Genomic DNA, 26,020 nt, shown 5'->3' on the forward strand with positions numbered 1-26,020 from the left:
CCCGAGCTGCTTTTCATGCCAGGATGCAAATGTTTTGGCTCGGGCACAGAGCGCTGTGTGTTGTGTCTTCCGCCAGCGAGGAGATGAGCGCTGATTCTTCAGGTGAAGCCAAATGTTGATAGACAATGGCGTTCCTTTGTGCTGGGTTTTGACTTTGCTGTCTTTCCGGTGGGCTGGAATATAATGAGAACTGTCTCTTTTTGTGCTTTTCACGGCCTCCCTCTCTCTCTGTCTCTTTTTTTCTCTCTCTCGCTTTCTCTCTCGTTCTTTTTTTCCGTCTCTCTCTCTCTCTCTTTCCCCTCTCTTCTGTGTGCCAGGGTGATAAAAGCAGCCGAAATTACATTTGCACTCACCTCATAAAGACCCTTCCATTTTAATGTCCTTTTTGAAGGTGGGAAAGCTACTGGTGTGCGACGCATTTTTGTTTACACTGATTCAGTCTCTCTTTCTCTTTTTCTCTCTCTCTCTCTCTCTCTCTCTCTCTCTATTTCTCTCTTCTCTCTCTCTGGACGTGTTAAAAACAGAATGAAAGGAGACAGGGCTGAGGAGAATGAGCGTGAGAGGCTTTTTTGTGAAATGCCTGGCCGCCTTCTTTCGCGTGGCTCGCGTGCGTCTTGTCAGTTTCTCGCAACTCGACAAAGAGCAAACACACCGTCGTGATGTCTGCTTCTCTTTCCTTGACAATTTCCTGTCCACGTTTGTTTTTTTTCTGCGAAATAAAACATCCGGTCCTGCTCGTCCCCTCTGCGCTCCTCGGTCTGCTGACCCCTCTTGGCAGGCTTTGCTTCCAGCGCTCTGTCCAGCATCTTAATAAAGCATGCGCTGTAATAACCGAGCTTGGGTTGAGAGCCAGGGCTTCCTGTGTTCCTGCTTATTTATCCAGTTGATCTTCTAAATCATCTGTTTTAACTTTTGTACTGTATGTTTATACTGATAACCTAGGATAGGATTCTTTCAGTTCACTTCACCGAATCTGAGTTATCCTATTTTTGGCCTACAAAGGCTATAAAACAGCCATTAATCTCAGACCTTCTGGTTCTGAGATCAACCCCTAATTTATTTGGCCCCTATCACCTTCTATGGCTGCCACTGGTACCAGTCACAACCAGTCTCCCCACCTGCCGTTAGCCATAATCATGATCCAGTTTCTTCTGAGACTAACTCTCAACCCTTGTGTCTATGTGTTTGGTCCCAACCTTCACCCAATTTCCTCTGTAATCTCAGTGGCTACTGGGAGGGCCCATAACTGCCATTGTTTCCAATCATCACCTGGTCTACCCAACTGCAAGTGGTACCAGTCACCTCTTCATTATTGTGATTGGTACTAATCACCATCCACTCTATGACTGCCATTAGTCCCAACCACCATCTGTTTTGTTCTAAACCACCCAAATTGTGGCCCAGATACAGTCCGGGTCGGGTTTGTGATAAGATGTGGGCCGGATTTGGGCCATATGAGTAAAGAAATCTCTGAGATCTGGCCCGGTGCTGGGCCGGTTTTGGCCCATGTCTGCAGAACATTGGGATTATTTGTGCCGGATCTGGGCCAGATCATTCTTGCTATCTGGGACTGCCATAAATCGCAGTCATCATCTAGTTTGCTCTGAGCCCGACCTTTATTGTGATTAGTTCTAAGTTCTAGTTCTTTTCTAAGACTCTAAGACCCTTTCCTGACTCTAATTGGTCCCATTTACTTCCTGTTTTGTTCTTGGTTCTTGTGCCCGGTCATTGGTTCTAATCACTTCCTGGTTTGTTCTAAAATCTCCTCTACTCCCACTGGTTGGTTTGATGGCTTGTGATCATCCATCTTCCTCATGATTATATTGCAGAGGTTTGGTAAAATCAAGGAAAAACGTACTGTTTTTTTTTTTTCCAAATCCATACACAATTAAATTATAGCTTGTTTTTTTTGTTGTTGTTGTCATCACAGTCACAGTAACTGTGTTCACTGCCACTACGGTGTAAGCCAACGTACCACAGATGTTCTGTTTAGAGCTGCTGATGGTAAATTTGACCTGTGCTCTTTGTCCTAGGGGGCTTTTAGTGTGTAAATGGCTGGGTGTCGTTTTTTTATTAATACATCTCTGCTTTAATTATTCGAACATGATCACATGATCATTAGCAGCGCTGAAGGCGGGGGCAGAGCTTTGGTACAGTAGTGTGATTTACAGTAGTGGGTATTGTATGCTGTGTAAATGTGTGTGTGTGGTTTGTTGGGGAGAGGAAGCCTGTGCCCAGGGGAGCTAGTTTCATGCCCAGGAAGGGAGCCGATGTCAGGGCATGGTGTCGCTGAGCTGCTCCAGTGAGCGCGAGTGTGTGTGTGTGTGTGTGTGTGTGTGTGTGTGTGTGAGACAGTAGAAAGTGAGGAAAGGATGGAGAGATGGAGTCTGAATGAGGAAAAAAGAAAGATCTGAGAATACTTTGATTTCCAGGACTGTCACAGTTATTACATTATCGATAAACAGTGCTAATCAGTGCTGAGAATGATAAGGACCCACCACTCTAATAATAATAATAATAATAATAATATTGTGGTGGTCCTGGCCATCGTAGTATAGGTTCAAAAGAGGACTACAACCTGTAAAAATAGAACTACAAAGTTTCCTTTGTGATCAATTGAGCTAAAAAAAAAGTACTGGTTAAAGAGACAAGCTTGATTGGTGTATATTTTCAAATATATATATATTTATTGTGACAGGCCTAGCAGTTTTCAGTCAGAAACAAAAAGGCGGTCGGTTGCAGTAAAGCCCAGGAGCTGCAGGAGTGTTATAATACACAGATTGATGCATGGATCTCTCCATATGTATTTTGGAGAAATTCTTCCCTGCACAGTCAGAATCAGCCAAGATTGGAATCGGCCAGTTTGTTGTTTAGTCCAAGAAAGCAGTTGGCACTCATCCAGCTTGTTGTTTTTGGTGTTGGCAGATCTTTCTTACAGTCTCGTTTTACTTTCATTGCAGATCATTATTGGATTTTGTGTGATTTTAAAAGGCAGCAGATTTTTTTAGAAGAAAGTTTTTTGCTCTTTTTCTCTTTTAATAAAAAAGTGAATTATATTATTTATTGCGCAACATTCAGGGAAGTACTGGAAATGTGCAAGCGTGTTTAATTGGTTCATCCGATCAGGCAATTATATTGTACAGAAATCCACCAATAATGACAGTGGAATCATAGTTTGCTGCAGAATGTAGTACATCATTTCATATTCAATCAAATTGCATTGCACTGTTGTAGAGTTTATTGTCCATTTACCCATAAAAATGTATACTATTGTAATCTAAGTGTAGTCATTATATTAATACTGTAAATGCATCCACTAGAGTTGGGCAATACGGTAACAAATAAAATTCAAATATAATTCATACCATAATATTTAAAGACATTTTCACAGAACACATTTGCATGGCTGAATGGCACAGGCTTATGTTAGCTACTGTATTGCCGTGTAGTGTGACGTTAGGATTTCTTATATTATAGAGGATTATATAAGATTTAACTATTTATTAAATTAGAAAATTGTACTACATCTAGTGAAAACAGTCACATGTATTTCAAATCCTTACAGCTTGTATCTAGTAAATCTAGTAGAATACCTTCCCGGGACTGTAGAAACAGTTACTCCAACAAAAGCAGGTGATTTTCTTTCGATACCATTGATTTCTGAAAAAAACAGCAAATAAGCAGGCTTCCTAATACTTATGTCCTTTTTTGTACTTTTGTATTGGCAAGTGTGACGTTAGGATTCATAAGCATTTATAAAATTTCGAAAATTGGACTCTATCTATTGAAAACAGTCACATGTATTTCTGTAGAGTAACACATTCAGTACAGTGAATAAAATACAGGGATTTTTTAGTTCAGTAGTACTAAACATTCTATTCTGGAGTCTATCATTAAATATTAATGTGAAATATCACTCAAATATATATATATAAATGACAAATACAGTGTTCCTCTAATATATATTTACCAGTTACTGCAGTCTTAATCATTTTTTTGTTTAGTTTAAATCAGATGTCCGTAAGTTTTGGGATTTGGGGGATTTAGGGCCCTCTCTGGTGAGAATGTGTAATTGCACTGAGCATGCGGAAGAATCATTTTAAACTGGGAGGGTGTAACGCGGTCTCCTTTCAGAGGGGATGAATCCGATTCCAGGTTATGTTCAGTCAGAGAGAGAAAGAGAGCACTCAGTCAGAAACTTCATTCCTTTGTTTCTTTGTTTTTACTATAAGTGAATGAGCTACTGAGGTCTGAGTTTCCCCTTCTGAAGTCTCCATTGCTCCACCAGCCACTCGCATTCAGTAAAACTGAGCCGGATCCTCTTTTAGAGGCTGTGATTGTGACGTAAATACGTAAAGATGCGTGACGTAGCCAGAAGAACTACCACAAAAAGCGACCCAACACCCCAGTTTTTAGAATGAATATATTATTAGGCTTAGCAGGGGTGGTCATTTCAGCACACTGGCACCATTAAACACAATATGTTATCCATATTCTTCTCCACTCAGAAATGCTTCTGCTTTCTGCTTTTAGTATAGAAACTAAATAATACGGACTGCCACTTTAAAAAAAAAAATTATTAGCTGCTTTTCTCTGTGTAAATTTCACTCATATGCGATCTACCATGATTTTCAGCATCTCTATATGGCTTTTATTTAATATAGTACTGTAGACATTTAATGTGCACACCCAGTCAAAGCTCATGCCCAACTGGAACCCACCCAGCCCATGTTCCACTCATGTGAGCACCTCATGACTCAACTCATAACTGTGTTAGCTGGGCTGCTACACTATAAAAAAAAATCTAACCAGGCTAATAAACCCAGTCTGCATATTTAACCCAGTCTGCTCTGACCTGTGTCCCACCCAACCTCCCACCAGTGTAAATAACTCATCCAGCTCAGGCTTTAAATATTCCGTCCAGGTGCGCGGAGGCTCTGAGTGGGGCCTAATTGGCAGCGTCGTGCGGTAAGCTGCTGGGGATAGCTCTGACTTTGAGGCCATTCTTAGTTGTGATTCCACCTGTGTCCTTCAGGGCAGTGCTTTTCCCACTTCCATCTTTTTTTCCTCTTTCAACACATACCTGTTTGCAGAGGGCCTGAGGGGGCACTGACCACCATCCATAATGCATGAGTTTGGTACTTTGAGGACATTTCTGGACCAGAGCGTCTTGCCTCACAGCGTCAGATCAAAACATACGTAGACAGACGGACAGACAGACCTACAAACATGTGTACACCCACAAGCCCACACACAGACATACGCACTTAAAAATAAACCAACTAAAAAAGTGCCCAGTGGAACCAGTGGGGGTGTGTTCTCTGAAGCCGTACCATAAGGGAACCATGTTCGCTTCCATATATCTGTCAGTGGACGGCCGCTGGACGGAAGAATTGCACTTGCATCTTGTAGACGAGAACCCAAGAAACAGAGAGTCGTGTTTAAGATCGTGTTTAAGTATTTCTGGTAGAATAGGACTCTGGTTAACATGGTGGCATCATGCCTGAAGCCTGCTGAGGGCTACGGAGGGGTATAAAGCCCCCGGAGCTGTGGAATAGTGGAGGAACTGTGTTCTCTGGAATGAAGGTGCTCCATAATTCCACTCCTTTTGGGATAAGTTGGGGAGTTGAGGAGATAAAGGAGGTGGGAAGGTGGTGGTGATGGATGCTATTGGCACTGAAAGGAATATGATGGATGGATGGATGGATGGATGGATAGGTAGGTAGGTAGGTAGGTAGGTAGGTAGGTAGGTAGGTAGATAGATAGATAGATAGATAGATAGATAGATAGATAGATAGATAGATAGATAGATAGATAGATAGATAGATAGATAGATAGATAGACTACAGAAGATGCTAACTGAGGCTTGAAAAATTAACTATAGCTTATAAGATATAAAAAAGGCACTAATAAATGCTGTAAGCTCAGATAAGTATCTTACCTACTTCAGTGGCTAAAGAATATATACAATAACCTATAAATGCAAAATTACTACTACTACAATTGGCCTTGCTTCCTCTGGGTGGGTAGATGGTGCTTTTTCCTTACATCACTCCAAAGGGTGATGTCGATCAGCACAAGGCGTCTGTGAGCTGATGTATCAGAACCGAATCGCTGCGCTTTCCTCCGATGCAATGATGCATCTACAGCAGTTCTAAAAAAGGCGGAGTCTGACTTCACGTGTATTGGAGGAGGCATTTGCTAGTCTTCACCCTCCTGGTGTGTTGGGGCATCACTAGTGATAGGGGGAGTCCTAATGGATGGGTTGGGTAATTGGTCGTATAAATTGGGGAGAAAATAGAAAAAAAAAAAACAAATAAAAGGGGTAATAAACCATAAACAAGCATAATATATCAATTGGTTGGTTTAAATTGTGCCTCACAACACCCCTTATAACACCACTGTGATTAGGTGAAGATTTCTGTTTGCATGGACAATTCTAGCCAGATGTCGCCGGTCACAATCCTTAAGACCTGTTGTATTATATCTGTCTCATGTGCTTTCTCTCTCTCTCTTTCTCTCTTTCAGTGAGGTTCCATGACTGTGGACGAGGTGGAAGCGTGAGGTTTGAATGTAGCCGACCGACGGATTTCCGGATTGAACAGGATGGGGAGGTGCTGTCTCTCCAGAAGCTCCAGCTGCCCTCCTCCTCCTGGACCTCCTCTCCACTACTGGTTATAGCGAGGGATGTCTCCACTCAGGAGAAATGGCAGACGGAGGTCCGGATCCAACCCTCAGGAGGCGACAAGTCTCAGGTACTTAACACTGGAAAATCTTTCAATTTGCTAAGTGCTTGAAACGGTTCTTTATTAATGTTCTTCTTCTTTGATTTCTATTGGTTTTTGTCTCTTTAACTCAGGCCACAGTTTTCAAGAGATATAGTATATATATATATATATATAGTATATATATATATATATATAGTATATATATATATATATATAGTATATATATATATATATAGTATATATATATATATATAGTATATATATATATATATAGTATATATATATATATATAGTATATATATATATATAGTATATATATATATATATATATATATATATATATATATATATATATATATATAGTATATATATATATATAGTATATATATATATATAGTATATATATATATATATATATATATATATATATAGTATATATATATATATATATATATTTTTTTTTTTTTTTTTTTTTTTTTTTTTTTTCAGTAGATTAAAACTAAAGTCATCCAAACTTTCTCAGTCAGCTTTATGAGGTAGAGTCACCTGGAATTCAGGCTTTCAGTTAACAGCTGTGCTGAACTCATCAATAATTAATTATTTGAATTTCTCAATGTGTTTTAGAGTATCAGTTGTAAAGTTATGAAGAGGTAGAGTTGGTATACAGTGAATAGCTCTATTTGAGTAATATTCTAATCCATATTATGGCAAAAACTACTCACCTAAGCAAAAACAATATATATATATATATATAAGAAAAGAGGGTCATTCTGAAAAATGTTAAGAGCTTTGAAAGTATCCTCAAGTGCAGTCACCGCAAAGACCATTAAAAATGTTACGATAGAACTGGCACTCATCAGGACTGCCTCAGGAAAGGATGAGCAAGAGTTTCCTCTGTTGCACAGGATAAATTCATATTTTCAGAGTTTCCAGCCTCAGAAACCGTAAGTTAACAGCTCCCCAGATAAGAGCCACCTTGTATTTTGCTTTGTTAAACACTTTTTACATTTACTACATGATTCCTTCATGATTATATTGCGTTGACCAACATTTAAATCATCCAATTTGCAATATTAAATAAAACAACAACACTGAAAAAAGAAATTATGCATACAATTTACTTACTTTGTCAACTTTCTTAAGTAACATTTTAAGATAAATTTAAGTAACTTCAACTTTCAAGACTTAAATGTTACATAGAGTAAATAAGTGAACTAAACTTCAGTCAATCCTTTAGTAAACTTTACTTAATTTCTGCATACAATATTACCTAATTACAAATACTTCATTTATACAATATTACTTAAATTTAAATGTTTTTAGTTAAAACAGATATTCAAATATTTACATAATTTCAAAGATTTATTTTGTAAACAGACCAAGTATCACTGTCTCAACACATGGATGGCATGTAATGCATTCTTTTTAGTATACTAAAAACATACCATGTGTTGAGACTGTCACGGATGACCCAGGCAGGGAGACGAGGAGGCGGACACAGGTGCAGGTAAGGCGAGAAATTTATTAAATAAGTAAATAAACAAATAAACAAAGAACAGCGAAACAAACCAAAACAAACTAGGGAGACTAGAGAACAAGAAACTAAACAAAGCTAAGAACAAAAACAGGGAATAACTAAAGACTAAACACTAAGCAGGTGAATAGGGAACACGGAAACAAACGAGAGATACTAATGATAAACTAAAACCGGGCAAGGGAAATAAACAGAGATAAACACAGAGCTAGAATAAAACACGGAACAAGAAACTAGGTCAATAGGAACAGAGAAACGCAGAGACAGACAACGGGGGACAGTGCAAAGACCGACAGAGGACAAGTGACAGAGGAAGTCTATTTAACTAAACAGGAAACACACTGGGAGTGGAAACACCTGGGGAAGGGGTGGAGCTACAAATGAGACATGAGGTAATGGAAAATCACAGGCAGAACACAGGGGCACGGGTCACGTGGGACAACACAGGCACGAGGACAGACAGGAAACAGGGTCAGGCGTGACAGAGACAGTGTAATATGTGTGTTTTAACTAAAAAATGATTATAATTTCAGGAATTATAATATCTTATGTGTCATAAATTATTCAAGTAATATTGTATAAATTAAGTAATTGTAATTAGGTAATATTGTATGCAGAAATTAAGTAAAGTAAAGTACTAAAAGAAAGGATTGACTGAAATTCAGTTCTCTTATTTACTCTGTGTAACATTTAGGTCTTGAAACTGAGTTGAAGTTACTTAAATTGATCTGAAATTAAATTTACTTAAAAAAAGCAAATGCAGAAAGTTGTAAAACTTTTTTTAAGTAAATTTTACTCATCATTTTTCTGTGAACATCTGCCTAACATGACAAGTAATTCCGGACATTTCAGCATTGTTATATATGTCACAAAAGTCAGGATACATGGCGCAGCAGTGTATGGTATGGGTTGCTTGGCTCTGTGGATGGGAAATACTCAGCACTTATTGGCTCTGGCCCCGGGGTCAGATTTGCGAAGGAAGCAGTGTCAGAGTGAATATCATGTGAAACAGGAGCCGGATCTGTGGCCTCCAGTGGAGTTTACAGGAAGCGTGGCCGTGTTGTTATTTATCACAGACTCGGCTTCTGCTGACCCGCTGTATAAACTGATAAATAACGACGAGCAGCTTTACAGTGCTGGGGTCCAGCCTTTTCCCAGAATGCCCTCTACACTTCCACATGTAATTAAAGATGCTGTGCTGTCAAAACTTTTTACGCAAGCCAGTTAAAAAAAAAACAAATTTAAAAGGTGTCTAGAAAGGTCAGGAAATGAGATTTGAGCTCAAATAAACAACCCAAACACATTAATTTCAAATCTAAATTAATTCATTTAAAACCACATAATTTGCTTTAGCCGAATTAGACTGAAAATATTGCTTATTTACTTATTTTCATTCAAATTCTTCAAGCTGAATTGTTTGAATTTTTGCGAGTGGCATAAAGTTATCCAAAAGCAGTGTGTAAGACTGGTGAAGGAGATCCAGGGTTATTCCACCAAATATTCATTTCTGAACTCTTAAAACTTGAATATAAAATAAATAAATAAATAAATATAAATATGAACTTGTTTTCTTTGCATTGTTTGAGTTCTAAAAGCTCTGCATCTTTTTTTATTTCAGCCATTTCTCATTTACCGCGAATTAAATGCTCTAAATGACTATATATATATATATATATATATATATATATATATTTTTTTTTTTTTTTTTTTGGGAGAAATGTTGTTTGTAGTTTGTAGAATAAAACAACAATGTTCATTTTACTCACACATATACCTATAATCACTGATTCAGAAACTGAAGTGGTCTCCTAATTGTTTTTCTAGAGCTGTATATGTGGCTGCTGTGTATTGTGATATATAACCTGGGGTTCTTTAGGAACAACTTAAAACCAGGAGAACCATTTAGAAAAAAAAACATTTAAACCACCAGGAATAGCACTGCAGCCCTTGTCGCAACATCACAGCAACCACCTGGTTTACATTAGGAACCACCTAAAAGCAGGATGAACATTAAGAAACACCATTTAAACCATATGGGATAGTATAGCAAACCTTACACAACATTACTCCAAACACCTGGGATACTTTAGGAGCCACCTAGAAACACGATAGCAACAACCATAGCAACCATTTGCGATATCATATCAACCACAACCGCATAACACATGGGAAGTGTTTAGCTAACACAACCATTCTGCAATTCCCTCAGAAAATTTTATTTACGTTGAGTAATTAATTAAATGTTGATTATCAGTCTGCAGCGAGATATTATTCAGTTTCACATTAAAATGATACATTCTGCTCTGTGCTTTTTACAGTCTGTGATAATAACTGCAGCGTTTTCTCACTTTATTGCATGTTTAACGCCGGGTTGGATCTGCTGTGAAGAGGCAGGCTAAGCTCTGGCTTGTGGAAAAGAAGTGAGCAAGACTCGCTAAACAATCGCAGACCTCGCTAATTGCATATTTTTTAGTAAGTAATGACTGTGGTGCCATATGGTCTGTGGTCAGATGGTGTGGCTGGCAGTAAACTGGTCTAATTTCATTAGCGTTATGATTAGCATGCCTGCTAATGACGAATGCGCAGTATGTGGATGCACATCTCTAAGTGGCTGCGCGTTATAGGTGCTAAACTTTAACGGGGGGCTAATGATGCTGTAATCTGAGACATACGCCCGAACTGAAACCTCGCCATCAGGACTGCATCGGATCCGTATTAAAGTCCTGAGATTGTAAAGCCTCGTCTCCGTCCTGTAACCCGTCTCTCTCTCTCTCTCTCTCTGATCCAGTCAATTTGTTTTCCACGTTATTGCTCTTTTGCCAGTCACCCCTCCAGCACAGTTTAATTCTTCACGCCTTTTAAAGCGCGCCGCACTCACGGCCGATTTAACGGCTCAAACCAAACAGGTGTTCCGAGTGAGCGGACGGATGCTCCGTGATTAAAACTTAATGTGTCGATTTACGGCCCGGCGCAAACATACACTTCACAACCGCGGGAGTGCCGGAGGAGGAACAGTCGCGAAACAGCTCCTCGTTTAAAAACCAAGCAGGTTTCTGTTCATTTAGATCGCAAATCTGCGACTTTACAGCACTGCTGTTTCAGTGTGCTGAGCAGCGCCCCCTGTGGAGAACTGCAGTAGTGAGTGCAGCATCTGAAAATGGAAATCTTTAAAACTAAAACTATTTTCCAGTGCAGAAAAAAATAAAATTGACTAAATTAATTATAAAATTAATATTTGACATACAAATGATTAGAGCTAAATTAATTCATGTTAAATACTTTCTTTTGTTCTTCCTCTCACGCTTGCACTTTGCGATCCCTCCTCCTTCACCCAACTTCTCAGCATTCCTCTTTATTCTCCTGCAGTCTTCTTTTTATCGTTTTTGGCACCACTGTTTCGCTAGGTTGCAGTGCGCCTTCTCTCAGTTGGTTGTTGACTGGCAGCTTCAGTTTCAGTTCATTTAGCTCACAAATCTGCGACTTTACAGCACTGCTGTTTTACTGTGCTGAGCAGCGCCCCCTGTGGAGAACTGTAGTAGTGAGTGCAGCATCTGCAAACGGAAATCTACGGAATTTGATAGCTGATCATCAACAGTGTTCAAGTTTTGGCTAGGGGTTCTTTAAAACGAAAATGTTTTCCTTTGCCTTTTTCCTTTGGGACTTCCTTTGTAGAAAAGAGTAAAATAGACTAAATTAATTATCAAATTAATGTTTGACATTCAAATTATTAGAGTTACAAAATAAATAATAACAAAAAGTATTTAAGGGACAGTAAATGAAGGAAAATAAAACACCTTCTTAACTTTCAGCTCAATTTCAAGTCAATTTGGAGTTTTTCTATTGGTCCATACATCATGAAATTGCCCAAATGTTTGTGGCAAATAGTTCAGAACTCTCTAGTGGAGATAAATGTGAACCTATTGGCACAATGCCTAATGCCAAGTGTGGGCTCTAGAGGGGTATAAAACCCTCTAAGACTGATCTGTAAAGCTGTTGAGACGTGGGATTGTGTTATCTGGAATGATGGAGTTAGGAAAGGTTTGGAAATTATAAGGAACAATTATTAAGGAAAAAATATAAACATCATTTAGGCAGGACTTGTATGTTTACTACTTAAAAAAAAACCACATTTTAGCTATTATATTATAACTTAAGCTATTTTAGCTATTATAATTACAAATATATATTTAGGGTTTAGTGGCTCTTTAAATGTGTCTTCAATTGAGATTTAAATAAATATTACTATAAAGTTAACCAGTTGACCAGTTTTTTAGGCTACTTTTATATTTATCGCAGCTTTTAAAAAGCCTTAATCACGAACCGTTCTACCTTAGCTTATGGGGCCAGTTTAAGCTTCTGATGTACGGGTCTTGGACAGATATTGGGCAGGATTTTTTATTTATTTATTTTTTTGTGGATCTGGCAACCCTGGATGCAGCTCCAGTATCTGTGCAGGCACAAAATTTTGGGGTTTAAAAACTAAAAAAAAAAGAATTTATATAATAAATAAGTATAATAAGCTGACGTACAGTGAGGGCATGGGTTTGGGTGTCGTCTTGTCTCTTATCTGGTGTGTTTACGTGTTTTGAGACACGGAGTGTGAGCCTAGGGGGTGTAGTCCACACCGGCGGGTGGTGTCTTTATTGGTAGGTCTTTATCCTGCAATCGGGCAACCGCGGCGTACGTCTCACAGTCCCTGCGGGATCATCATTTATACCGTGGTGCATACTCTTAACACCATGAGGTGATTTACTCATTTGCACTTCTTCACGGCTCACCGTGTGGTGAGACGGAACGTGTGGAGCGATCTTCTGTTGTTTTTTTTTTTTTCGTTCTTTCCTCTTTCACTTTCTTTCACGACTTTAAATGGTGTAAATTGTCTGGGTTATAGACAGTCGACTGTAACATCCCTGGTGGGATATCTTTCCCCGTGCAGCTTCTACAGTACGTTTCTTCCTTTCTTCTCCATCTTTTCCTTCCTTTTTTCTCTTTCTCACGCTTGTATTTGCGATCCCTCCTCCCCACTTCTCAGCATCCCCCCTTTTTCCCCGCAGTCTTTTTTTTTTATCGTTTCCTTACTATTTTTGCTTGTGGCACATTTATTTCACTCCGTTGCAGAGCAAGTCGTGAAGCTCTACTCGCGGCTTCCTGTCTGTCTCTCGGTCGGTTGCTGACTGGCAGCTTCGGCAGGTCAAAACGTGACCTGCTTTCTCACGCGACTTCTCAGAACTACAACTCTAACCCTTTAAATACGTGATAATGAACCAGACAGCTGGACTGGCACTGAAAACGTGAGAGCCAGACCAACATACTGATTGATATTGATATAGAGGTTTTTTTTATTTTTTATTTCCTACATTGCAAATGAATACTGAAGCCATCTATAAAGACTATGAAGGAACACATAAGGAATCATGTAGTAACTTACTGTAAAACGAGTGCTAAACAGACCATAATACTCTTATCTGGGGAGCGGTTTGTTAACTTGCTTTTTCTAAGGCTAACTCAGAGGTAACTCTGATGAACTTATCCTGTGCAACAGAAGAATTCTTGCTCTTCCTTTCCTGGGGCATTCCTGATGAGTGCCAGTTCCATCATAACGTTCTTGATGGTCTTTGCTTAGTTGAGTAGTTCTTGAGTAGTGCTTCTCATAATCTGGATTAGAACATTACTCAAATAGAGCTATTATTCACTGTATACCAGTAACTCTACCTCTTTACAACTTTACTTTAACTTGGCAAGTTCAGCACAGCTGTTAACTGAAAGCCTGAATTCCAGGCGACTACCTAACTAGCTAAATGTCATCTAAGCAAGAGGTGCTACTTTAAAGAATCTAAAAATAGTAAAATATCTCCTTTCTTACGGTATCTTTATATATTATTATAGATTGAATTGTTTCGTAATACATATCGATTTGCGATTTGCTAAGTTATTGAGTTCTTGCCAACACACAGCCCTAGTCTCTAGTCCCATACATTAAAAATCAGAAAAAAAGTTGGAACATTATGGTAAATTAAAAAATATATATATCATTTTTTACATCTAATGCTTAAAGTTAGATTACTGCAGATTACTGTTTACTGGTTGTCTAAACCAGTTATTAAAGTAGTCATGTAATCAGCATGAGACTAGCATGTATGAGAACAGTGTATGCTGCCTTTCCAGGAACAAGACAAAAAAAGCGCCTATAATGCGTCTGTACAGTTGCACACATTAAGGCGCGTTTGCAGGAAAAACACCTGAAACAACACGCTCATTCTCTTTAGTGGCAAACATCTGTTAAGTGATGTGAGAAAGAGTGTTAATCACTTTACCGTCCCAATGTTTTTTTCTTTTTTTTTATGGAATGTTTCAGGCCTGAAATGCAGAAATTGATGTACAATATACAGGTGCATCTCAAAAAATGAGAAAATCATTGAAAAGTAACTTTAAACTCATATATTATACAGATATATTACACGCAGAGTGATCTATTTTAAACGTTTATTTCTTTTATTGTTGATGATTATGGCTTACAGCCAAGTCCTGCTGGAAAATGAAATCCGCATCTCTATAAAAGTTGTCAGTAGCAGAGGGAAGCATGAAGTGCTGTAAGATTTTGTGCGAAAACAAAACTGCACTGACTTTAGACTTGATAATAAAACACAGTGGATCAACACCAGCAGATGACAGACATGTCTCTCCAAACCATCACTGATTGGTGGAAACTTCACACTAGACCTCCAGCAGTTTGGACTGTGTGTCTCTCCACTCTTCCTCCAGACTCTGCTCCCTTGATTTACAAATGAAATGTAAAATTTACTGATGATCAGTGATGGTTTGGAGAGACATGCTGATCATCTGCTGGTGTTGATCCACTGTGTTTTATTATCAAGTCCAAAAATCTTACAGCACTTCATGCTTCCTTCCCTCTACTGACAGCTTTTATGGAGATGCGGATTTCATTTTTCCAGCAGGACTTGGCACACTGCCCACACTGACAAAAGTACCAATTGGTTTTATATAATATTCTAATTTTCTAAGACAGTGATTTTTGGGTTTTCATTGGCTGTAAGCCATAATGATGAACGTGTATTAATAAATTAAATGGAAATATCTTGAGTTCTACTGTGTGCACTTGGAAAAAAAGGTCAAAGTAATTGAGGGAAACAGAGAAACACAGTTTTTCCATGCTGTCCCAAACTTTTTTTCTGATTTGTGGTTGTATTGTAGGTTGTATAAAACAGCCCTGAATCTGTTAACACACTTCCTAATGGCTTATAGATGCCATATTTACAGTAACATCGCTCATTCTATGTTTAAAACCCACCACGCATAATTAATCTCCCAGTAACCCCCCGGTGTTATGTCAATGGGCGGGTGTATCTGTGCGTTTGTAGCCTAAAAGGAGTCAGCATAATTACTACAAGCTGGAATAAACAGCACTGTGAAGCAGCCTCTGCTCATTAAGCAGCGTATCTCCTGCAGGTTTGGGCTTTTAATGATGTCATTAGTCTCAGCGCTTATTGTTTTCATAAGCACGCGCCACCAGCGAAGACTGATATCCCCGCCGCTCGTAAACACGCTTATGAATATTAAATACTAACATGCCAACTGACAAGAGAAAGATTTGGCTGCGAGATGTTTTCCGCCGCATGTCGTCTCGCAGACGTATATCTCGTTAACGTAGAGAAAAGTACGTGCGAGACCCCGTTTCAGGAAACATTGTTTAAAAAAAAAAAAAGACCACACAGAGAGTCTGCGTTTATGCGTCTGCTTTGAATTAATGATACTTTACACACATGTTTATTAAGTCAGTAATAGCCTGGAGTTTTCTTGGAGGAAACTTCAGGAAAATATTTTTGATGAATTTTTTTTTTTTTTTTTTTTTTAGATCACTGTATTTTTCGGACTATAAGGCGGATTTAAAATCCTTTAATTTTCCTTAAAATGTTATTACAGTGAACGTTATGTATGAATTCTACCAGTCAGGTTTAAGTAGAGTGTACAGCATTATAAGGGAGTCTCAGTGAAGTTTCTCCAGCACTAAGGCTGGGTGCAGCAGCATTAGTCTGCATGATTACCATGTTTTTAGATTACCGTATTTTTCGGACTATGAGGCGAACTTAAAATAATTTAATTCTCCTTAAAATTTTACTACGGTGAACTTAATGTATGAATTCTACCAGTCAGGTTTAAGAAGCTGTAAAGCCCATCCGCTGTAGAGTGTACAGCATTATAAGGGAGTTTCAGTGAAGTTTCTCCAGCACTAAGGCTGGGTGCAGCAGCATTAGATTACCGTATTTTTTGGACTATAAGGCACACCTAAAATCCTTTCATTTTCCCCAAAAATTATATTGTGGTGCACCTTATGTAGGAATTCTACTAGTCATGTTGTAAGGCAGTAAAGCCCCTCCGCTGAAGTATAGAGTTATAAGGGAGTTTCAGTGAAGTTTCTCCAGCACTAAGGCTGAATATGTCCTGTGCAGTCCTGATGAGAGCCAGTTTCATCATAATATTTTTGATGGTCTTAGCGACTATAGGAAACTTCAGGATTTTTTTTAAGTATAAGGCACACCTACAATCCTTTAATTTTCCCAAAAAATGATAATCTGGTGCACCTTATGTATGAACTCTACCAGTCAGGTATTAAGGAGCAGTAAAGCCCCTCCGCTGAAGTGCAGCGCTATACAGGATTCTCAGTGAAGTTTCTCCAGCACTAAGGCTGGGTGCAGCAGCATTAGCCTGCATGTTTACCATGTTAAAACAAGCTACATGGGACAAACTGCTAGCTGAGAGTGCCTTGGTTTACTGGAACACTCAGGGTTCCTTAGTCTAGCAATATTGGGCAGCATTTAGTGCTAACTACTTCTGGGTAGCACTGCTAACTGCAGCTGGCTTTGCTGCTAACCACTAACCTTTGGACAAAATATTGGAATACTGGAAATTTAATCTTACTGTAAATAAACAGAAGCATTTTTAATAATAAAATATAAACACATTTAAAGAAATAGAGGACTAAAATAACCACAATTATGAAAAAAGTAAATGATGGAACTAAAATAAATAATAATAATACTACTAATAATAATAATATTTTTTAAATACATTAATACAAAGTTTAAGAAAAATGATAAAAAATAAAAAGAAGAAACAAATGAAATAAAAAGGTTAAAAGTAAAAAGCCAAAATTAAAAGAAGTAATAAAACAAAATATTTGATTAAATAAATACAATAAATAAAATAAAAGGGCGAAAAAGGTAAAACATAATATTAGATAAATAAAAAGACAAAATAATTAAAATAGATAAAAGGCACAGTGTATATAATATACCGTGTATATAACAGTTGACTCCCTGCCTTCAGTGTTAAAGGCTGTAAGAACAAGTTACCTATTTCTGTTCTGCGCTCATGCATACGAGAGGTAGAAAATACTATTAATAATATTAGAATTAATATAAATCACATTAACGCAAAACATTACTGTGTTTGGTAAATCAGTGCTTATTAATGGTAAATCAGGTGAGCTGCTGATGGAATTGAACACATCCACTGGGGCGCTGTCTGGGAGCATCCAGGAGAAACCAAAACTTTGGAACCAAACTTCATCATGTTCTTCATTCTAGCTCACAAGATCTCAATTTAAAGTCTGTAAGATAAGCATACGAATGCTAATCATCCGTTATCAACTCAGCTAAAGGCGCATTCCACCTGCTGTTGTTTGAAACAGGGTGTGTGATGAGTTTAGCTTATAGGAGAGGTGATAATTTCACCAAATGGTGTTAAAAACGTATTTATCCTTACACTGTGTCGCCTCCTATAGTTGCTATTTGCACTGAATGCTGTGGTGATGCTGTTCTAAATCTGGTGTGTAGTGTGTTAATGTTCCACACAGTACAGAGTAAAATATGAATTATATATTATATTATATATAAGTTAAGTAGTTAAGGATGTTGTGCAGATTGTGTACATTTTATGACCAGTTTATGACACAGGATCTGATATAATATTTACTATTATGTATGGAATTTTGCACATATCTAAATTTTTTTCAAAAGGAGGGTAAAGACTGGCACATGCCTCCTCCGACACATGTGAATTGTCGAATAGCGTAACAGTGAACTCGGAGGAAAGTGCAGCAACTCGGTTCCGATACATCAGCTCACAGATGCAGCCTTGTGCTGATCGACATCACCCTTTGGAGTGATGAGGGGAAAGACCGCCATGTACTGTACACACCCAGAGCGAGCGAAGCCAGTTGTGCTATCTCACAACTCCGGCAGCTGATGGCAAGCTGCATGACTGGGATTCGAATCAGAGATCTCCCGAACATAGTGGCAGTGTTTTAAACCACATTAAGGCCCAATCCCATTTCTAATTTAGGGCTAAGTGGAAAGGCCAAGGGGCGAAATAGGATTGGGTATAAGTTGCAACCACCCTGACCGTACTTATACTCTTGAATGGCTGAATGCAATCAAATCCTCACAGCAGTGATCTAGTAAAAAATTTAGTAGAAAGTCTTTCAGTTGGCAGTAGACACAGTTACTCCAACAAAAGCCCATCAAAGAAGGATAACACTTTTTTAATACACTTAATTCAGAAAGATTTTGAGTTTTGACCTAAAAAAGGTGTACTTTTCCCGTCGTTACGATAGCAAAGACACATTATCACGCGCTGACACTAAACTACGGCCCTCTGATGCTCATAAAAAGTCCCTCTCTCCAGCAGATAAAGAAAAAGAAGAAGTTTGAGGTTATATAAATATTGTTTGGACCACTGATCTCGTGTTGTGCCGATGTAGACAGGGTCTTCGCTGCCATCGACCAGACGTTCACATAAAATTAAAGACATTTCCAAAGGGCCTTTCGTTCGCACGCGGGTTTATAAGGTCATCGCTAATATCCCCTGCTCCAACAGACTGATTGTCATAAATCAGTGCGTGTTCACTAATCGCATCAGCAATTAGCTCCTTTATCTGCACGCAGGGCAGCCCGGGCCCAAGGGACAGCTTTAATCAATGACCAGTAAAGATTTCTTCATTAACGTCTTCACGACCTCTTATATCTACACAGCCACCGCAAACATCACTCCGCCCGCAGGCTGAACTAATGGCCGGCCCACATCCTTTTGTTCAAGAGTAATCAAGAGTGGCTCTTATGGCGCCGATGCATTCAAGCGCTCAAATCGCTCAAACCGAGAGCCTTAAATCGTCTCTGTGGCGGCGTGACGCTGATGGAGCTCGCACGCATGATGGAAAACAGAGCAGTCATTAACTCAGCCATTAGAGAACGCAGTTATCACTGACTACTGTACGTACTGTATAACAACAACCGTCTGTATAATAGTTATGTAAAGGTTACGCAACACAACGTGTATAATTAATAATGTTACATAACTCCAAACACACATCTGTGGGGATATGTGGTTGTTATAACCTGAGTTTGATTGAGGTATTGTTGTGCACACAGCCATTTCACTTAAACAAACAAACAAACATAAAAGAGAAAAAGTGAAGACTTGACTAGTTGTGAATGGAATGTAATTCATTTCATTATAGTGTAAAAGTTGTGCTTTGCTCACTACATGATAGTATAAAATAGTACATATTTGTTTGGAGTTTTTCTTTGATTTTAGAAAGTAGAAGCGGTGGCTGACTTCACATTTATTGGAGGGAGCATGTGTTAGTCTTCACCCTCCTAGTGATAGGGGGAGTCCTAATGAGTGGGTTGGGTAATTGACCGTGTAAATTGGGGAGAAAATGGGAAAAATTAGAAATAAAATTATGAAAGAAAGAAAGTAGAATAAAGAATTATGCCACAAATGCAAAGAAAGTTTACCTGTATATTCTCAATTCTCTACAGTAAACAGGGTTTACACAGTAGAGACACTAGCATTACTGCCACTTAGTCCTGACTGGTCCTAAGCCACTTTGTGTCACCAATCAGCCAACTAAGGACACCTGACCACTAACAAAGCCATGTAGTGTGCACCAGACATTAGTTGTAGTAATGGTAGTCATTGTAATAGTAGTAGTAGATTTATCTTTTTATACAAGGTATTGTTGTTCTATTATTATTATTATTATTATTATTATTATTATTATTATTATTATTATTATTATTATTATTATTATTATTATTATTATTATTGTTATTATTATATTTTTATAGTAATAGCAGCAGTTGTAGTATTAGCAGTAGCAGTTGTTGTTGTTGTGCTAGTATTATATATATATATATATATATATATATATATATATATATATATATATATATATATATATATATATATATATATATATAATACTAGCACAACAACTACTATTGCTAATACTACTAATACTACAACTGCTGCCATAACTATAATTATATTATAATATATTAATAATAATAGTTGTAGTAGTTGTTGTTGTAGTAGTAGTAGTTGTTGTAGTTGTAGTATTAGTATTAATAATAATAGTTGTAGTAGTTTTTGTAGTAGTAGTAGTAGTAGTTTTTGTTGTTGTAGTATTAGTATTAATAGTAATAGTTGTAGTTTTTGTAGTTGTAGTATTAGTATTAATAATAATAGTTGTAGTAGTTGTTGTAGTAGTAGTAGTAGTAGTTTTTGTAGTTGTAGTATTAGTATTAATAATAATAGTTGTAGTAGTTGTTGTAGTAGTAGTAGTAGTAGTAGTTTTTGTAGTTGTAGTATTAGTATTAATAATAATAGTTGTAGTAGTAGTAGTAGTTTTTGTAGTTGTAGTATTAGTATTAATAATAATAGTTGTAGTAGTTGTTGTAGTAGTAGTAGTAGTAGTTTTTGTAGTTGTAGTATTAGTATTAATAATAATAGTTGTAGTAGTTGTTGTAGTAGTAGTAGTAGTAGTAGTTTTTGTAGTTGTAGTATTAGTATTAATAATAATAGTTGTAGTAGTTGTTGTTGTAGTAGTAGTAGTTTTTGTAGTTGTAGTATTAGTATTAATAATAATAGTTGTAGTAGTTGTTGTAGTAGTAGTAGTAGTAGTAGTAGTTTTTGTAGTGGTAGTATTAGTATTAATAATAATAGTTGTAGTAGTTGTTGTAGTAGTAGTAGTAGTAGTAGTAGTAGTTTTTGTAGTGGTAGTATTAGTATTAATAGTAATAGTTGTAGTAGTAGTAGTAGTAGTAGTAGTAGTTTTTGTAGTTGTAGTATTAGTATTAATAATAATAGTTGTAGTAGTTGTTGTAGTAGTAGTAGTAGTTTTTGTAGTTGTAGTATTAGTATTAATAATAATAGTTGTAGTAGTTGTTGTACTAGTAGTATTTGGTGCAGTGTTTTTAGTAGTAGTAATGTTTGTAGTAGTAGTATTTTATATTGTTTTATGTTTCTTTGTGGAAAGTGTATAGAGTATAATCTCAGTGATTTTATTAGTAGTATTTGGTGTAGTGTTTGCAGTAGCAGTAATGTTTGTATTAGTAGTATATTATATTACTTCATGTTTCTTTGTAAAAAAGTGTATAGAGTATAATCTCAGTGATTTTATTAGTAGTATATGGTGCAGTGTTTTCAGTAGTAGTAGTATATTATATTATTTCATGTTTCTCTGTAGTATAGAGTATATGATTTTATTTGTGTATCAGCGGGGCGGCACGGTGGCGCGGTGGGTAGCACTTCTGCCTCACAGCAAGACGGCCTGGGTTCAATTCCCGGCTGGGGCGACCCGGGTCTTTCTGTGTGGAGTTTGCACGTTCTCCCCGTGTCTGCGTGGGTTTCCTCCGGGTTCTCCGGTTTCCTCCCACAGTCCAAAGACGGCACGTTCAGGCTAATTGGAACTTGATTGAAATTGCCCCTTAGGTGTGAGTGTGTGAGTGAATGTGTCTGTGTGTCTGTCTGTGTCTGTCTGCCTTGCGATGGCTTAGATCGTAGAACCTTGTGATTAGACAGTACCTTTCCTGCCGAGAAATAGCCGACGAGCTGATGTGGCGTTAAACTCGACTACCCAACCCAACCCAACCCATTTGTGTATCAGCCTTGCTGTGTCTCCAGTAGAAGATCAGGTCTGGGCTTGTTACTGCAGTTAAATGGAAACAGTGAGAGATAGCAGGTCCTCTGTTCACACTGGGGAAATAAACGTCTGTTATTATCAGCTAAATTAATAGAATCTATCAGGAGAGGAGCTCGGAGAACTCGCCGCTCACAGCTCTGAGGTGTGCTATTGTCTGTATCCTGTAGCTGCTGTTTCACTTAAAAACAAAGAGAAAAATCATCCTCACGCAGCGACTTCACACCTGAAGCAGGTGCAGCACAAACCCACAGCTCCTCCCCACACAGATAAGATAGGAAGTGTGTGTGTAGTGTTGTGTTGTATGTGTGTTAGTATCCTGGGAGAGTCTGACAGTAGCTCTGTATGTACAGTAAATTACCCACAGTTCCATGCTGGAGCAGCTGAGCTCAGTGCTCAGCCGTTGCTTCATCACTGCAGACTCACAGCACCTACCTGCAGAGCCAGCAGCTCACCTGCTGACCCCGCCCACCTCTGACTGAGGAACACCTCAGAGTATTACAGTCAGATCCAGCATCAGGACCAAACAGCAGCATTTGATTTCAGACAACTTGTACTTGCAAATTCTATTCAGTTCTTTCTAGTTCAGGACATTTTAATACAGTTAATACAATAAAACTTACTTTAGTTTAGGTTGTTTTGCTTTTTAGTCCATTTAAGTTAATTTCAGCTCCATTACAGTATATCAAATTCAGTACAGCTTAGTGCATGTCATGGCTGGTCAGAACTCAGACACGTGCAAATAGAATAAAAGTACTTTATTAAATAAAGTAGGTGGCAAAAGAGTAGTCAAAACGAGCAGGGTAAACAGTGGTAAACAGCAGCAAGAGGGAGTAAACAAACCACATACGATAAACAGTCAAAAAGTACAACACAGGCAAGATAATATCAGAGGGCAGGCAAAAATCAGGGTCAAAAAGTACAAAAACAAGACCAGAAAGAGAAAGTTAACATAGGCAGGGAAATAACGCTTCGTAAAATTGAGAACCATTAATACTTAGCGTAGAGTGATTGGAGGTAGAACAGGTGTGTTCAATATTCAGGTGATAAGCTTACTGGTAGTGTCATTTCAGTTGAGGTTTTAGTTCTGTTTAGTTCTTTCTAGCTCAAATCAACTTGGTTAATTCAAATAATCTTAATTTCAGTGTAGTTCGTGCTTAGTTTAATTCATCTCAAGTTAAGGTAAGTTTTGTTTAGTCCTTTAGTCCTCTTTTAGTCCTAGTTCAGTTCAGTTCGTTTAAAGCTTGTTCAGTTAGCTTTATAAGGGCTTCCACTATGATCAGGAGATCGCTGGTTCGAATCCCAGTCATGCAGCTTGCCATCAGCTGCATTACTAGTGTTAGGGGAGTGCTAATAATTGAGTTAGGTAGTTGGCATTGTGAAAAAAAATCTAAATAAAAGTGTGTTCAGTTCAGCGTGATTAAAAGAAATACAGTTGGCTGAGAGTGGTCCAGCAGACTAAGGTGCTGTCACTATGATCAGGAGATTTTGCTGGTTCAAATCCCGGTCATGCAGCTTACTATCAGCTGCCGGAGCCCTGAGAGAGCACAATTGGAATTGCTCTCTCTGGGTGGGTACAGTAGATGGCACTCTTTCCTCTCATCACTCTAAAGGGTGATGCTGATCAGCACAAGGCGTCTGTGAGCTGGTGTATCAGAGCGTTAGCGCTGTAATGCTACTCGGCAATGATGCATCAGAAGCAGCTCGAAAAGAGGCGGAGTCTGACTTTTCATGTATCAGAGGAGGCATGTGCTAGTCTTCACCCTCCTGGTGTTGGGGCATCACTAGTGATAGGGCTTGGGTAATTGGCTGAGTAAATTGGGCAGAAAATGGCAGGGGGGGGGCGGAATACAGTTTTTTAGTCCTAGTTCAGTTTAGTTTATTAAAGCGTGTTGGCTCAGACTGGTGCATTACACTAAGAAGCTGTCACTATGATCAGGAGATTTTGCTGGTTCAAATCCGAGTCACGCAGCTTGCTATCAGCTGCCGGAGCCCTGAGAGAGAGCACAATTGGAATTGCTCTCTCTGAGTGGGTACAGTAGCTGGCACTCCTTCCTCTCATCACTCACTCACGGGTGATGCCGATCAGCACAAGGCTGCATCTGTGAGCTGATGTATCGGAACCGAGTCGCTGCGCTTTCCTCCGAGAGCACTGTGTTGCTACTCGGCAATGCTGCATCAGAAGCAGCTCGAAAAGAGGCGGATTGGAGAAGGCATGTGGTAGTCTTCACCCTCCTGGTGTTGGGGCATCACTAGTGATAGGGCTTGGGTAATTGGCTGAGCAAATTGGGGATGAAAGAAAATCCAGTTTATTAGCATGGTTCACTTAATTAATTCAGCATAGTTTATTTTAATTCCATTTAAGACAGTTTAGTGCAGTTAAATTCTGTATGGATTAGTTTAGTTATAACAATTAATGTTAGTTCTGCTTAGTTCGTTTCAGTTCACATCAACTTTAATACTATTCAGTTATTTCTTGCTTATTTTAAATACATGAGATTCAGTTCAGTTTAATAGTAATTTTAATTCTGTTGGATTAATACTAGTTTTTCCTCGTCTTCTTTTTTTTATTTTATTTTATCTCAGTTCATTTCAGTTCAGTTGAGCTCAGCCCGGCTCAGTGTCAGTTTTCATTTCAGTTTAATGCAGAGTTCAATCCAGTTCAGTTCCTACAAACCTAAACGTCCTTTGCTGAACTTTCCATGTAGTTAAATAGTGTAAATGTATTGATTCAATACAGCAGAAGTGACCTGTAAAGTAAGAACGAGCTCAGAGAGTTCAGTAAAGCTGCTCAGCTTTCCGTACGAGTGCTCTGCAGACAGTTCATATGAAGATGAGCTGATGATGCTGGAGTCAGTTTTTGCAGCATGACTTCTTTGACTTTGTTGGAACTGGCACGACTGAGGAGATGCACACGACGTCAAGGTTAGGACTTAGGGTGGCTTTTTTGTTCTTGCAAATTTATTCATGTAAAATCCGGCGGCTTCACCCCTTGCTTGTTAGAATTCATCCGAGTTGTTTGCCAGGTCGGATTGGGAGAGCAGCAACCTGTCAGATTCTCTGCAGATATAGCGCAGGGGGCGTGAGGTGCAGCTCATTTACGCTGCTGCTCCCTGAACTTCTGCTTCTCTTTGACTCCAGAGTCAAAGGATTATTGCAGAAGTTTCATGCAGAACTGCCTCATTTAGCAGGGAGAAAAGTGCGTTGTTAGGCAGATTTTTGATTGCTCGCAAAATCTAAGATTCAGCTTTAACGTCTCACCTGCTTGGTCTGGATCTTCTGATCTTTCCTGTTTGGTCTGAACAAAATAAGAGTTCTCAGTCTGGATCAGCTGAACCAATACTCTGGTTTGTTTGCAGTGGGAATGTGTTGTGCTGAAATCCAGCTCCCCTTCAGGTGCAATTGTGTCATTTAGCTGTATGAAAAGTAGCAAACATGACTAAACAAAACTGAAATTATTCGTCCGAAAATGGCAACAAAATCCCTTTCGAAGTTTGGTTAATATATATGAAATGATCAAACAGTTTATGGCAAACATGACTTTTATGGCGTTTATTTTAAATCATATTTAAGGGTTTTCTCTAACAGGGAAACAGAGTGTTTATGGTCAGAATAGCACTGCTGAAGTAAATTCATGATAAGGGCACTGCTAATGTAAATGTAGTGTGCTTTGTTGATATGCCTTCTAGGATATTAAAAATGTGCAATGGCGTGGCGGAAATACAGTATTGTATTTAATGTAGTAGTTACTAATAG

General features: G+C 38.3%; 1 protein-coding gene across 1 annotated transcript in view; it reads left to right on the forward strand.

Annotated features, from left to right (window-relative positions):
* The window catches only part of LOC103027885 (cadherin-2), a 230,153-nt gene that overhangs the window by 136,937 nt on the left and 67,196 nt on the right, over positions 1-26,020 (forward strand). The window contains exon 3 of the mRNA XM_049482738.1: positions 6,529-6,755. Coding sequence (XP_049338695.1) covers positions 6,529-6,755 — 227 coding nt within the window. The remainder of the gene's footprint in view (positions 1-6,528; positions 6,756-26,020) is intronic.

This window comes from Astyanax mexicanus, chromosome 8, assembly GCF_023375975.1.
Source record: "Astyanax mexicanus isolate ESR-SI-001 chromosome 8, AstMex3_surface, whole genome shotgun sequence".
In the NCBI taxonomy this organism is placed as follows: Eukaryota; Metazoa; Chordata; class Actinopteri; order Characiformes; family Acestrorhamphidae; genus Astyanax; species Astyanax mexicanus.